This window comes from Centropristis striata, chromosome 10 (genome assembly GCF_030273125.1).
Source record: "Centropristis striata isolate RG_2023a ecotype Rhode Island chromosome 10, C.striata_1.0, whole genome shotgun sequence".
NCBI lineage: Eukaryota > Metazoa > Chordata > Actinopteri > Perciformes > Serranidae > Centropristis > Centropristis striata.
Genome location: NC_081526.1, coordinates 25,670,247 through 25,684,838, shown reverse-complemented (window position 1 = coordinate 25,684,838; position 14,592 = coordinate 25,670,247). Strand labels below are relative to the sequence as shown.

The window sequence follows — 14,592 nt, the reverse complement described above, 5'->3', positions numbered from 1 at the left end:
AAACATCTGCAGCATCTTACTACAGATGTCAAGAGATCTGAGCTTCAAGAAGAAATAGAGGCGGCTCTGTCCCTTTTCGTAGAGAGCGTCTGTGTTTAGGGACCAGTCCAACTTATTATCCAGGTATACACCTAGATACTTAGAACTTGGCACCACCTCGATGTCCACCCCACAGGTATTCACTGGCTGAAGAGGGGGATTGAACATGCGGAAATCTGATCTGATCATCTCCTTAGTCTTTGAGGTGTTCAGTAGGAGATAGTTCTTGTGACTCCAGTCACTGAAGGCTTTTATCAGATCCCTATATTCAGATTCCTGTCCATTCCTGATACACGCCACAATAGCAGTGTGCATTCAGCCCATAGCATAACAGGATGGTTGTCAATCACTTGGCTCAGTGTTCATGGTACAAGCCTAAACATTTTGTATGTTATTTTTATGTTAAATCACCAAAGTATAAAATGGCCAGGATTGTGTAGCCATATGTTGCTTCTTCAGCTACATCTACACTGATACATTTCTGTTATAAAACTCAACCATCCTATTATGTTTGTTTCTCAGGAAGCAATAATGTCCGTGGGTCAATTTGACCCGGGGCATGTTTAATTATCCAAAAGTGTCAGAAACCAAAAAATTCCCAAAAACATTGTTTATATTTCATTATTAACTACATTACTACTAAATGCATGTTAAAACTTTTTTTATGTACTTTGGAAAGACCTACATATAAAATACAATAGTTTTACATGACTTTCATTTTTTATTTTTTTATTTACATTTGTAATTTTTTTTTTTTTTTATGTTCAACTTTGAAATGGGTCAGTTTGACCCGCAACGCAACAGGAGGGTTAAACATGAAACTTTTGCTTCATTTACATCTAGTGTCCACTTAATTCTGTTACTTTCAAACGAGTAATTTGAAAACACTGCTGATTCCGTATTAGTTTGAAAACTCCAAGAGTTTGTAGTCTGGATGAGTAGAAACTTAATAGATACTTTCGGTAGAGGTAGTCTACTTCCTGATTGGATTTTTAAAAGTCAAGATGTGTCAGAACATTATATTTAAGCCTGCATACCTTTTGTGATGTCATCTTTGATGTGTGGTTACCACTTTGCATTGCCATGGCTTCTTCCAGCAATGGATAATGCTCCTGGCACTATAGTCCACCTTACTAAAAAGTCTCTGGTCCTGCCATTGCTGTTCTTCCTCTGCAGTATTTTCTGTAAGTGCAGAGTAGACAATCTGCTCTCTGTTTACATCGACACACACGACCAATTTACATGCGATATGCATTTTCAGGCATGTCTGTATCACAGATATTATTTCTGCGTTCTTTGTCCTTTCTGCTGCAGGCCTGTTACATCCAGATCCAGCAGGAAACATCTATGTAGGAGCAGACAGGAAAACACCATCTAACAGGAATGAGCCAGGAGAGGCACAGTGCTTCACAAGAGCTGCCAGATCAAAACCAGTCAAACCACCAGTTTTCTACTGGAGCCACTGGGGAGCTGCACCGAGTCTAAGGGGGGGGAGGGGAGAGCATTACTCCTTCACCTTCACAGGGGAAACGATGACTGACACCTCATCTGCTGCTGATGCTTTCAGTATGTTACAGCTCAAGTTCTTTCTGTTTTATGCAAGGAGCACATCGCCCTCTTCTGGACATGTCCGAAAACTGCATTATCATCTTCATAACATCTGGCATGATGTAACTGTAGATTTTCACTAATACTTTAGCTTAGTTTCTATTTCTGAGTTAATAATAACCACCAAAAGTGTTTAATGGAAATCACAGGGATACTTTGTAACAATAATGCAGTTTTCATTACTTGACAGTATTTTTTTATTTTGCAATATTGTTATTTTACTGAGGGTACCGTAATTCATAGGAATATACAGTAAGATCCCTGTGAGGTCTTCATTGTACAGTCATGGAAAAAATTAGACCACCTTGTTTTCTTCAAGTTATTGTTAATTTTAATGCCTGGTACAACTAAAGGTACATTTTTTTGGATAAATATAATGATAACAACAAAAATAGCTGATAAGAGTTTAATTTAAGAGCTGATATCTAGACATTTTCCATGTTTTTCTTGATAATGATTTTGGTTATTATCAAGAAAGCCATGGAAAATGGCTAGATATCAGCTCTTAAATTAAACTCTTATCAGCTATTTTTGTTGTTATCATTAAAATGAACAAGAAATTGAAGAAAAAGGGTGGTCTAATATTTTTTTCCATGACTGTATATGACTCCAGGCAAAGGGAACTTCAAGGTTTTAAAGTTTTATGCCTAAAAGTGCATGCAGCGTTCAAAATATAAAAACTGCATACAGTAGACTGTGTATATGGTAAAATAAGCAGTTAGGGAGAAACTGACAGAAACGTGCTGTGCTTTGGGTTTAGCCTCATGAAGCTGAAACTATTTTGTAGCTTGAGCTTGTTTTTAGCACTCGTAGAATTCATACATTAATTCATAGATTAATTTGAGCACTGTGTTCTTCACATTTCACCGCTCCCAGAGCTACAGCAGGACACACAGATGAGGTAGATACAGCAGGGTCAAAGTGAGCCTCATCTGGTCCACCTGTCAACAGCTGACGAGCAGACTGGATGAGGACTTCTGCTTTTCTATCAAAGTACAACTCCAAATCCACAAAGTTACTGTCTGTGTTAAAAACAGCAGAAGAATAGCTCTTGATTCCTCAGCTGTGGTTGAATTTTTTCCTCCTCAGAAGCCAAACCAAAATCACCAGGTCAGAAAGCTTAAGTTCTCATGTGACAAAATGTTCCTGTAAGTCGCTTTGGATAAAAGCGTCTGCTAAATGACTAAATGTAAATGTAGATTAGATGCAGACTATCTACTTTGTTTGCATATAAATTTTTAAAAAAAGCTCCACTTTAGTAGCATTTAAATAGCATCTCTCCCTCCCCTGACTAATTTAGACCATTGTACATCTTTTGTAGTTGAAAATATCACACTAAACAGTTGTTTTTTATTTATACATTTTTGTACACCTGTAAAACAAACTTCAAACCATGAAGCAGTTTGTCTCAGGTGTGAACTTGTGAAATTCACAGTAAGCTGATCAATAGGACAGTAACACGTCTCTTCAGAGGGATTTTGTACTTTACCTATAGAGATAGTTCACCCCAAAATCAAAAAATAGATATTTTTCATCTTAGCCGTAGTGCTATTTATCAATCTAGATTGTCTTGGTGTGGGTTTCTGAGTGTTGGAGATATCGGCTATAGCTGCAGAATCTAGACTGATAAATAGCACGAGAGGTAAGAGGATTTTGGGATGGATTTGAGGTGAACTGTCCTTTTTAAGATGATTAATGAGGGAACACTGATCGCTAAGCATTATGGAAATGTTCATTATTCTGTTTATATTTAATTAGATGTGGTATTGTGTAGAATGTGTGTTTGTGTGTGAACGAGCCTGTATGAACAAGAACACTTTTAATGTTGCACTGACAGCTTTTAAAATAACCAGGAAAGTGCATGAAGGCAGATTTTATTCATCATTTTCGGCATCCAAGTTACCTTAAAAAATTTGCTTTTAGTCCTGTTAGTTTGTGAACATCAGCTTGTCAGAGAAGTTTGGTGGAAAAAAGTTATTAATTTTTTAAAGGATTAATTCACATTGTGAGATTTGAAACATTTTCACTACCTTCTCATGAACTACTGCACTTACTTAGATGAAAAAAGATGGTATATGTATATGATGATTGTCCATCACTGTGTGTGTCAAGGTACTTTTTTTTCAGAGTTTTTTTTTCATCATCTGTATGTGTTGTAAATTTTCTGATCTTTTAGAGACATCTAAGCAATAACTTCAGTACTCTGTATCTTTACGAAAATGTTGTTTTGGGAAAAGGAAAAGAAAAAAAAGTTTATAATCATGACATGACGCCCATTTTCAGCTCCAAGAATTGTTTTTTTAAGCGAGTTTCAAGTCACTTTTAAAGGGATTGTATTATTATTTATTAGTAGAAGCAATTTAAATTATTTATTAGAGATATATACAAAGTATAAATCCTATGACAGAAAAATCGACAACCCGATCTGGAGTGAAATGTTTATATTCCATCTGAAGAAAATCCACTGTGATGTGTTTTAGACCTGCTGTCATGTTACTGTCTTCATGTTACTGACTCAGCTTGTTTCTATGTTGTCAGGAATATAAAAGCTCAGATTGAACTGTAATATCTGACAAAATAACTTGCCAAAATGACAGAGAAGCTGCTGTTGGATTCAAAATTATGTTTTCTCTTTCAGTGCTACTGAAATGTGTTTGTACTGTATTTATTGTCACTTCAGAAAATTGACATGAACATGTTGGGAAAGTTTTCTTTCTTGTTGCTATTAAACTCACTGCAGTGTGATATAGGGTGGATGGGAAGCATCCAGCATCCGTTAATAACTTTTAGGTTAATAAAGGATGGCACAGATGTTTCACATGTGTGAGCCCAATTCCAACAAATCACCTCCGGTTTACAGCACTGCCAACCATTTTTCATTCTGCAGCAGTCCAGTATGTAATGTTGTACTGACATTACTCAGAAAAAAACCAGTTATGACTTCTAAAGTGATCAAAAGAAATATAAAGTTTCTACTTTCTGGGCTCACAGATGTAAAACATGTCATGGTCTTTTGTACAAAACCTAAATTTCTTAGAGGTTTCACATTATGAGACTGTAACCTGACTGAAATTATGACTAGAGTTTATTATTTTTCTAACTAAGTCTTTATTTTTGTAACCACATCCATAGAAAGAGATGATCGGGGAAAGTGATTGTAGAATTTTAATACGTTTTGATGGATGAATGTAGTGAGATAGGAAATACTTAAATAATGTGTCACAGTCTGCCCCTCCTCTGCCTACTCCAGGCTCCAGCTTCACACCTGGTGGTGGCCCCGCCCCCTAATCACACACTTGTGTCTCATCACCTCACCCCCCTGACTCTCAATCTCAGTATTTAAACCCTTTGTTTCCCATTCCCCAGTGCCAGATTGTTAGTGTACCATGTGTCCTACTCTCCAGCGTTTTCCTAGTGTGCTTTTTGGTTTTGACCCTTGCCTGTTTTTGGACTCTGCCTCTGCCTTATCCCTTTGGATTGTTTGCCTGACTGAATTCCCGTGTACCGAACCTTTGCCTGTGATTAAAGACTGGTTACCTCCTGTTTCTGCCTCCCGAGTGCTGCATTTGAGTCCTGTATCTGTGCTGTGTAACAGAAAGTGGCAATAAATTTGGTGTGATTCTGGAAATGTGTCCTAGTGAATATTATTTGTTGTTTCCCATTTTTTATTGATTAATTGACACATTAATTTATGAATCTGCTGACTGAATCTACATAGATATAGTGTTGGAGCTGCTGTGATGCAGATGCTCTTCGTGTGTTATGCATATCTTTTAGTTAGTAAATTACTTTAAAGGGCCTTTATTCTATGTAAATGGGATCAATCAGCTGCATATATTAATTTGTAATTTTTTTATTTGTAATTTATGTATATATGTATAAGCAGACATTTGAGTGCTTCATCAGATTCTCAAAGCTTAAAATTTCATATTTATTGAGTATATGACAGTGATGGTAGCGCCGTGGCTTTTTATCATGGATTTTGAGGGCACTCTTGTATAGTGATTCAAGTGGTTTTAGTATCGTAATAGAGAAAGGAGACATGATGTTGGAGATGCTGGGGATTGATGTACAAACGACAAGCTGTTATCCAAAATACCATGCACCTTGTTGCTCCATATAGTAGACAAACTGCATGAGTCTCAGTCTCATTAGTTTCAAACTGGTCTCGCTGTGACAGGTAACAGCGACAGTCAGACATGTTATGCATGCGCTGTTAAAAAGACACATACTATTATTAGCCTACTGTTATTTACCTTACAACAGCTCTGATTGTCTCCACCGGAATAGTGTCAACACGATATCGCTGACTTTATCTTATTTAAAGAAATTTATTGGTAACTTGAATGACCAATAACAAATTACTTCATCAGGTAGCCCCGCTACCGCTCGCTGCTGTAACGGCAATGATCTCGATACGAGCCGGGGGACAGCGGAGCCGCCCAGAGACCCGCAGCAGCTCATCTATTGACCATAAAATCAGTGGATGTGTGTGGCTGAATGACATGAGGGGGAAATAAGGCGTGAAAATAAATAATCTTGCAGAAAGCAAGAACTGGAGAAGCAAAGCAGCACTCTTTCACAGACACACACACACACCCCAGGTAGACTGTGAGCTGAAACTACGGAGCAGCCAGAGCCAGTAAATGTGTTGCGATGGGCTAGTCCGGCTATGTAAACATTAATTTCTGTCGCTCTACACACGTCATCTGGTGTAACTGATACGACTGGGTAAGAGCTACATACAGACGCTTTTGATAGACATTCTAAGCGCCCAATAAACGGCTCTGGAGGATCGTAAACCACGCCTCCTCTACGGAGAAATGAATGGCCTATGTCCAGACTAATCTCATTTGTGATTAGCCTGGCGTTAGCCAGGCTAGTGTTTATTGGCAAATATTGGAGATGCTGGGGATTGATCCCAGGACCTTGTACATGCGAAGCACACGCTCTACCACTGAGCTACATCCCCTGATTCATGTTTTCCATTTTTGTTTTTTTTTACCAAAAAAATACAACTATTTCTATTATTTACCATTATACAAGTTCTGATCTGAAATACATGTCATTCTTCATTTTTCAGCATTTTAATTGTTAATTTAAATTTTCTTTAACAAAAAGTACTGTGGATAGTCTGCAGTACTGTTAGAACAGGATCATCAGCTGTGATCAGCAAATAATGGAGATGCTGGGGATTGATCTCAGGACCTTGTACGTGCAAAGCACATGCTCTTATAGACTCAAAGAGATGGAGTTATGATTTTGATCATGAGATGTGGTGACTGTATAATGATATCAGCAACATGAACTCATAGACTCAAACAGGTGGACATCTGATTATCTCACTGTTTAAAGAATCATCAAGATTGCTTTCTAAACCTGCATTTAAAACTTCTCTAGTGGCAGTATAAGACAAGCTGTTATCAAAAACACTGAAAACATTTCACACCTTATTGCTCTTTACAGTAACTGCATGATTCTCATTCTGATTAATTTCAAACAACTATTCACATTGTAGATGCTGGGGATTGGGGAACACAACATCCCTGGCTTCTTATGTCAGCATTTTAATTGTTAAATTGGACATCCATTAACAAATTACTTCATCAGCTGTGTTTATTGGCAAATAATGGAGATGCTGGGGATTGATCCCAAAGCACATGCTCTACCACTGAACTAATCCCCCTGTTTTTTCTTCATTATAGACTCAAACAGATGGACCTATTATGATCTAACTGTTGAAAAAATAATCCAGGCTGCTTACGAAACCTTTGTTGATTTGAACTTCTGTGGTGACAGCATTATTTAGCTGACAACAGCTCTGATTGTCTCCATATTAGAACAGTGTCAATACGACTTCGCTGCTTTCATCTTTTGTCAGGATCTTTATTGATAAACTGAATGACCAATAACAAATTACTTCATCATCTGTGTTTATTGGCAAATAATGGAGATGCTGGGGATTGAACCCAGGACCTTGTACATGCGAAGCACACGCTCTACCACTGAGCTACATCCCCTGACTTATATTCATTGAACAAACAAACAAAAAAATAGTTATAGAAAATACCATACAACTTGCTCTATACAGTACAGAAACTGCATGAGTCCCATCCTCATTAGTTTCAAACTGGTCTCACTGTGAAAGGTAACAGTGAAAGTCATGTTATACATGTGCTGTGAAAAAGAAACATAAAATTATCACTGTTAGTTACCTTACAACAGCTATGATTGTCTTCATATTAGTATCTATCTTTAAAAGCACTGTGTGTGTGGATGTGTGTCTAGGGTATATCTCGCTGACCATTATGCTACCTATGCATCTGAAGACTTTGAAAAGATTTGGAAAAGACTCATGGAAAACTATCAGCTCACACCTGCTCACATCTAAAGACAAGTGTTTAGAGTTTTAGTCTCACACTGAGATGTTAGACGGACTGTGAATCTTTCAGGGTCACTATTTACAAGACTACAACTAGATTCTTTTAGCAGTTTTTTTCCCCATCATGCTCTTAGTAAAAAATTACAAGTGGAGGAGAAGCAGCCTTTGGCTCCAGCTGCTCTAGTGTGTGCAGTGGTTTGTGTTGAAAAAAAAAAGAAAAAAAAAGAAGAGAAGACGCCACAAAATGCCCCTTACAAAGCTGAAAAAAGGGTTTCTGTTTTTATCACATGAAAAGTTGACTATTTTACAGTAAAAGAGATTAAAGGAAAGGAACATTTATCAATGAGTTCATGATCTACATTTATCTCCTATTTAATTGTAATGTGTTCAATTGAATAATTATATGTATCAGCTCTATCAACTTTCATTTACTTAATCATACATTAATCATACATTATTTATTACTTATTTATGTATACATAAAATATTTTGCTGTAAGCCCAGTGTTAGTCAGAATGACCTCAGATTTCGTATGTGTTTTGCGCATGGCACGAAGGTGTGCATCCTCGATTTTGAAGAATTTTAAATTAATTTTTCAAAATATTATTGATGTGATATCTTTGTATATCATGAATAAGAGGCAGACACTTCATCTTCAGTTGAGCTGACCTTTACTTAAAAGACACTTAAACCCATTACAACATGGCTCACATAGGAGTAACAACCTCCTCACTGGAGCCTTACATGCTGGTTACTACCACTATAGGTACAACACACTAGCCTTCTGTTGGTCCTGGAAAGTAATAACATCTAAATGTCACTTCACAACAATTTACTTAGGACGTGTTGCGGCATTGCACTGTTTCCAATCGGTTGCCTTTCAGTGGACCTCCGCCCATTTGTGTGATAGGCCTACACCTGGTCAGTAACACAATTCACTCTGGATTTACACCCTGACTCATCTCATCTGTAAGTCTATTTAGCCTATCTATCTTTAGGAGTTTGAAAGTGCGCTACAAGGTTCCATTTTCCAATAATATTCTAAATAGTTTATCAATATTTAATGTGTATGTGCTGGATGGTGTGCGTACCTTATGAAAAGTAAGTGTTTTATAGAGTTACAGAAGTTGTAGTGGTCTGCATGTAAACTTATTCCCTCCTATATCTGTGTCTGTATATATGTCTAACCATGTTGAATGATTAAGTTTCTTTTTCTTAAAATAACTATTTCAGTGTCTCTTTATATATTAATGTACATTCATGTATTACCCAAAATACACTTTGTATGTTAACCCTATGCAAGAATATTACACCTCATTGTACATCGCACTTTTACACACAACCTCATTTGGCCATAATTGAAAAATCTACTTTGTCTCCCACTATATAAATACATACTCCCTACGGGCACTAATAACACAACACCCCTGACTACATCTCATGTCAGCATTTTAATGTTTAGCTGAATATCCATTAACAAATTTCTTCATCAGCTGTGTTATTTGTAAATAATGGAGATGCTGGGGATTGATCCCAGGACCTTGTACATGCGAAGCACACGCTCTACCACTGAGCTACATCCCCTTGTTCTAAACAATGTATACACTCAACCAGATGGACATCTGATTATCTTACTGTAGAAGAAATAATCCAGACTGCTTCATTAAGTGTTGCAAAATTGGGAGTGTCTGAGATTTTACAAATCAAGTCAGGATCCAACATACCATGCAGCTTGTTGCTCTATACGGTACCTGCAGGGGTTTCAAATTGGTCTCACTGTGTAAAGTAAGAGTGAAGGTCATGTTGGAGATGCTGGGGATTGATCCCAGGACCTTGTACATACGAAGCACACACTCTACCACTGAGCTACTACTAATATTTAGCTTACATCAGCTTCATATTAGTATTGTGACAACACGACATCCCTGACTTTATCATATGGGGATCAGGATCTTTTTTTTATTTTAAAGATATTTTTTGGGCCATATTGATATTACAGAGTGAAGGGGGAGACAGAGGGGAAGACATGCTGGAAAGGGCTCCGAGGGCCGCCCGCTTATGAGGACAATGCCTCATGGTACGCGCTCTACCAGGTGTGCCACCAGGAACGCCCTTGGGATCAGGGTTATTATTGTTATTGTCCATTCACAAATTTCTTCATCAGCTGTGTTTATTGGCAAATAATGGAGATGCTGGGGAATGATCCCAGGACCTTGGACATGCGAAGCACACGCTCTACTGAGCTACATCCCCCTGTCTTAATCAATGTATACACTCAAACAAACAGACATCTGATTATTTTACTGTAAAAGAAAAAAATCAAACTGTATTGCAGAATTGACAATGTCAATTGAGGTGACAGTATGAGATTTTACAAATCAAGTCAAAAGAATAATCCAGGCTGCTTTCTAAATCTTTGTGGAATAAAGACTTCTGTGATGACAGCATTATTTCGCTTACATCAGCTTGGACTGTCTCCATATTAGTATCGTGACAACACGACATCCCTGACTTCATCATATGAGGATCAGGATCTTTATTGTTGTTGTCCATTAACAACTTACTTCATCAGCTGTGTTTATTGGCAAATAATGGAGATGCTGGGGATTGATCCCAGGACCTTGTACATGCAAAGCACATGCTCTACCACTGAGCTACTTCCCCCTGTTGTACCAAAGTTATAGACTCAAAGAGATGGACTTGTGGTTTTGATCATGAGCTGTAGTAACTGAACAACAACTTCAGCAACATGAACTCAAACAGATGGACATATTCTCTATTGGCAGTGTAAATCAAGCTGTTATCGAAACCATCTTGTTGTTCTGTACAGTAGCTGCATGAGTCTCTTTGTGATCAGTTTCAAAGTTGTCTCAGTGTGTGTGGTAACTGTAACAGTGGAGATTCTGGGGATTGATCCCAATTCCTTGTACATGCGAAGCACACACTCTACCACTGAGCTACATCTCCCTCTTCCTGCTCACCGAACAAACAAACAAATTACAACAATTACTATTATTTATCATTAGTATTATAAGAGTTTTGATTCTCCATATAAATATAATGTTGCCATAACCACTGAAATACATCCCATTATTGATCTTTTGTCAACATTTTAATTGAATGTCCATTAATACATTTCTCACTAATGATGTGTAATTTGATCCCAACAGTATCCCGATGATCCTAACAGGACTGAGGGCTCTCAGTCCTGTTAGGATCATCAGCTGTGTTTATTAGCAGATAATGGAGATGCTGGGGAGTGATCCCAGGAAATTGTACGTGTGATGCACAGGCTCTGCCACTGAGCTACATCCCCTTATCTAAGAGCTTTAAAAATAAAATAAAAAAAGTATTACTTAACTTGCAGTGTCAACACAAGCCAAAAGAAATCTTATTTCAACATTTTAATTGTTACATTTAATGTCAATTAACTGTAGAGAGACAGCTGTGTTTGCTGGCAAATAATGGAGATGCTGGGGATTGATCCCAGGACCTTGTACATGCGAAGCACACACTCTACCACTGAGCTACATCCCCTTGTTGTACCTTATTTATAGGCTCAAAGAGATGGACATCTTTTGTCTTACCGTTAAAAAGTTAAATAAAGATTGCTTTCTAAACCTCTGCTGCATTTAAAACTTCTCTGGAGGCAGCATAGGTCAAGCTGTTACCGAAAAGATTTCACACCTTTTTGCTCTATATTATTATATATATACTATTCATTTCTAACTACTATTCACATTGTAGATGCTGGGGATTGGGGTACACAACATCTCTGGCTTCATCTTATGTCAGCATTGTAATTGTTAAATTGGACATCCATTAACAAATTACTTCATCAGCAGTGTTTATTGGCAAACAATGGAGATGCTGGGGATTGATCCCAGGACCTTGTACATGCGAAGCACACGCTCTACCACTGAGCTACATCCCCCTGTTGCACTGTTGTTATAGACTCAAACAGACACACATATTAATACGTCTATCTATAAAGATAATGCAGACTGATTTCTAAACGTTTGCTGAATTGAAAACTTCTGCGGTGACAGCATTATTTACTATTTATATGCCATTCTTTATCTTTTGTCAACATTTTAATACTTAATTTTAATGTCCATTAACAAATTACTGTAGAGAGGCAGCAGTACTGTTAGAACTGGATCATCAGCTGTGTTTATTGGCAAATAATGGAGATGCTGGGGATTGATCCCAGGACCTTGTACATGCGAAGCACACGCTCTACCACTGAGCTACATCCCCTGTGCTAATTAAGTTATAAACTCAAAGAGATGGACTTATAATGGGAAAAGTCTCTGACAAGAAGTTTAATGATGGCAGTCAAAGATTAGATATACACAGTATATTATAGTACAAAAAGTGTCTTACCCTGTAATCCTGAAACAGGTCAGGTTTACCTCGAGTGAACTACACACAAACTCAGCGAGATGGTTCAGGTTGGGTAATGACACAACATGGACACAAGAGGGAAGCATTTGCTTTTATTTCTGCTACAGAGAGCGAGTAGGGCACCATGAGAATAGAAAGAGGGCAATCAACAGATACACATTGGCAGTGCCATAAAACAAAAAGAGTTGAAAAACTGATTAATGCAAGCCCCTTATATTCTGCCTCCTCCTCTGCAGTAAACTTTTAGGGGGAGATGCAGGTCAACAATACATGCCACATAGAAATGATGTAGCATCTGAAAACTCTGAGAATCTGAAGAGTTGTTCAGTCGTACATTTCTAATAAAAATGACTTAATTAATCAATGAATTAATTAAAGGTCCAGTATGCAGTCTACAGAAAGATATTTAATAGTTGAGTCTCATTCCCTGGTTGTCAAATACAGAAGCTTTCCCTTCTTGGTTCGGCCCAACCTTAAACCCAAAGCCACTGTATGAAAAGGTTCCTGAAAGTACAATAATAGTAAAATTGTGTCTTTCTTTGAGTATAATGATGATTGACGGATACAGTCATATATCGGAACATTTGGACTTATCAGCCGACTTGGGCATGACTGAGAAAGTAGTTGTGATGATGACCCACAAGCTCCCTGAGGCAAATTTATGATTTGTGAAAATGGACTATATCAAAAAAAAAAATCTACTTTGACTTGAATAAGATCAATTTCATATCAATTTTGTTGTTCTTGTCATAGCTAACTGTGTTTGTCTGCAGATGTAAGATAAGATAAGATAAGATATATATATATATATATATATATATATATATATATATATATATATCCCGCAGTGGGGAAATTTAGTTGTCACAGCAGCTCAAGATACAGACACACAGATATAGAAGACAGAATAAAGAATATATATACAAAATAAGACATATACATACATTCTATACACATTATATACATACATTTATGTTATTTTGCATTTATTATATATATATATATATATATATATATATATATATATATATATATGTGTGTGTGTGTGTGTGTGTGTTTGTTTGTGTCCTGAAAGTACTTTGCATTTCTAGTAAGTATTGCACATTGGAGAAAATATATTTTAGCATCTTAAATAGGTTAAATGGGTTGTTGCATGTAGTAGTAAGCATGTACAGTGTTGATTCACATCTGTTCCACTTACGACAGATGTTGGTGTCACCTAACCCTCCAGCGTGTTACCTGAATGTCACACCTGCCTGGATCTTGGATCAGCACCTGTTGTGTAACAAGAGCAGATATCTTTTTCATTATTAATTCATGCTGTAGTTACTCACTTAATCACATCAATTTAAAAGGTGTGACAAAGACATTGCGTGTGTGTGTGCCATTATATCAAGGCTGGATCTCTGATGACACCAAAGTCCTTTTAAGTGTATTCACATCAGCTGTCTGAGCTGCATGTGAAGTCAATTGGATTCTGTACATTCTTGGCTGCTGGTTAGATTTGATTAAACTGACAAGTGAAGGAACATTGAGCTATGTGCTGACTTTGTATTTTTCTCCAAAATCTCAAGTCATCATTCTCTGAACTGAGAAAACTTCCAAGTATTGATTATATTAAGAGTTGGATTTAATTTGGGGTGAATCTGCTGAATCTCAATATTGAGCGGAAGAAGCTGTTCTCATAACAACAGACATAAAGAAATGTACTTTTATTTAAACTCCTTCAACCTTTTTTTAAATTTCGGTTTTGATTTTGCTTTAATTTCACATTTAGTTATCCGTCCACTTGACACATGCTGGGAGATTATTTCTGCACGAGTACAGTGCTATTAATAAACAGTGTAGCAATATGTGATTTGGAGAGCAGGCTCTAACCGCCTCAATTTCAGAGATCCACTTTTGTTTTGTTTTCCCCCTAAAAACATTGTAGATTTATGTCAAATACACAATGAGACAGACTTTATTGCCATTCATTCATTCATTCATTCATTCATTACCATTAACCGCTTATCCGCAATCGGGTCGCGGGGGGCTGGAGCCTATCCCAGCTGTCATTGGGCGAGAGGCGGGGTACACCCTGGACAGGACGCCAGACTATTGAGGCGAGAGCGCTAACCACTACACCAGTAGCCCTATTGCCATTCAGTTATACA

At 37.4% G+C, this 14,592-nt stretch overlaps 1 protein-coding gene and 8 non-coding genes across 12 annotated transcripts in view; 1 reads left to right on the top strand and 8 right to left on the bottom strand.

The window, feature by feature from the left end:
- The window catches only part of LOC131979138 (alsin-like), a 38,922-nt gene extending 36,885 nt beyond the window's left edge, over positions 1-2,037 (top strand). For 2 of the 4 annotated variants that reach the window (XM_059343058.1, XM_059343056.1), the window contains one exon: positions 1,354-2,037. In XM_059343058.1, the coding sequence (XP_059199041.1) occupies positions 1,354-1,392 (39 nt within the window). In that variant the 3' untranslated portion in view covers positions 1,393-2,037. The other 2 variants (XR_009395025.1, XM_059343057.1) reach the window with 2 other exon arrangements.
- Positions 2,038-6,547: 4,510 nt separating this feature from the next.
- Positions 6,548-6,619, bottom strand: trnaa-cgc (transfer RNA alanine (anticodon CGC)). Its single transcript has one exon. It is a non-coding gene; the product is annotated as a tRNA-Ala (tRNA).
- A 976-nt stretch (positions 6,620-7,595) lies between these two features.
- trnaa-cgc (transfer RNA alanine (anticodon CGC)) lies at positions 7,596-7,667 on the bottom strand. Its single transcript has one exon. It is a non-coding gene; the product is annotated as a tRNA-Ala (tRNA).
- A 1,874-nt stretch (positions 7,668-9,541) lies between these two features.
- On the bottom strand, positions 9,542-9,613 carry trnaa-cgc (transfer RNA alanine (anticodon CGC)). The gene has a single exon. It is a non-coding gene; the product is annotated as a tRNA-Ala (tRNA).
- A 220-nt stretch (positions 9,614-9,833) lies between these two features.
- On the bottom strand, positions 9,834-9,902 carry trnat-cgu (transfer RNA threonine (anticodon CGU)). Its single transcript has one exon. It is a non-coding gene; the product is annotated as a tRNA-Thr (tRNA).
- Positions 9,903-10,621: 719 nt separating this feature from the next.
- Positions 10,622-10,693, bottom strand: trnaa-ugc (transfer RNA alanine (anticodon UGC)). The gene has a single exon. It is a non-coding gene; the product is annotated as a tRNA-Ala (tRNA).
- An 801-nt stretch (positions 10,694-11,494) lies between these two features.
- On the bottom strand, positions 11,495-11,566 carry trnaa-cgc (transfer RNA alanine (anticodon CGC)). The gene has a single exon. It is a non-coding gene; the product is annotated as a tRNA-Ala (tRNA).
- Positions 11,567-11,891: 325 nt separating this feature from the next.
- trnaa-cgc (transfer RNA alanine (anticodon CGC)) lies at positions 11,892-11,963 on the bottom strand. The gene has a single exon. It is a non-coding gene; the product is annotated as a tRNA-Ala (tRNA).
- Positions 11,964-12,217: 254 nt separating this feature from the next.
- Positions 12,218-12,289, bottom strand: trnaa-cgc (transfer RNA alanine (anticodon CGC)). Its single transcript has one exon. It is a non-coding gene; the product is annotated as a tRNA-Ala (tRNA).
- Between the last annotated feature and the right edge of the window lie 2,303 nt (positions 12,290-14,592).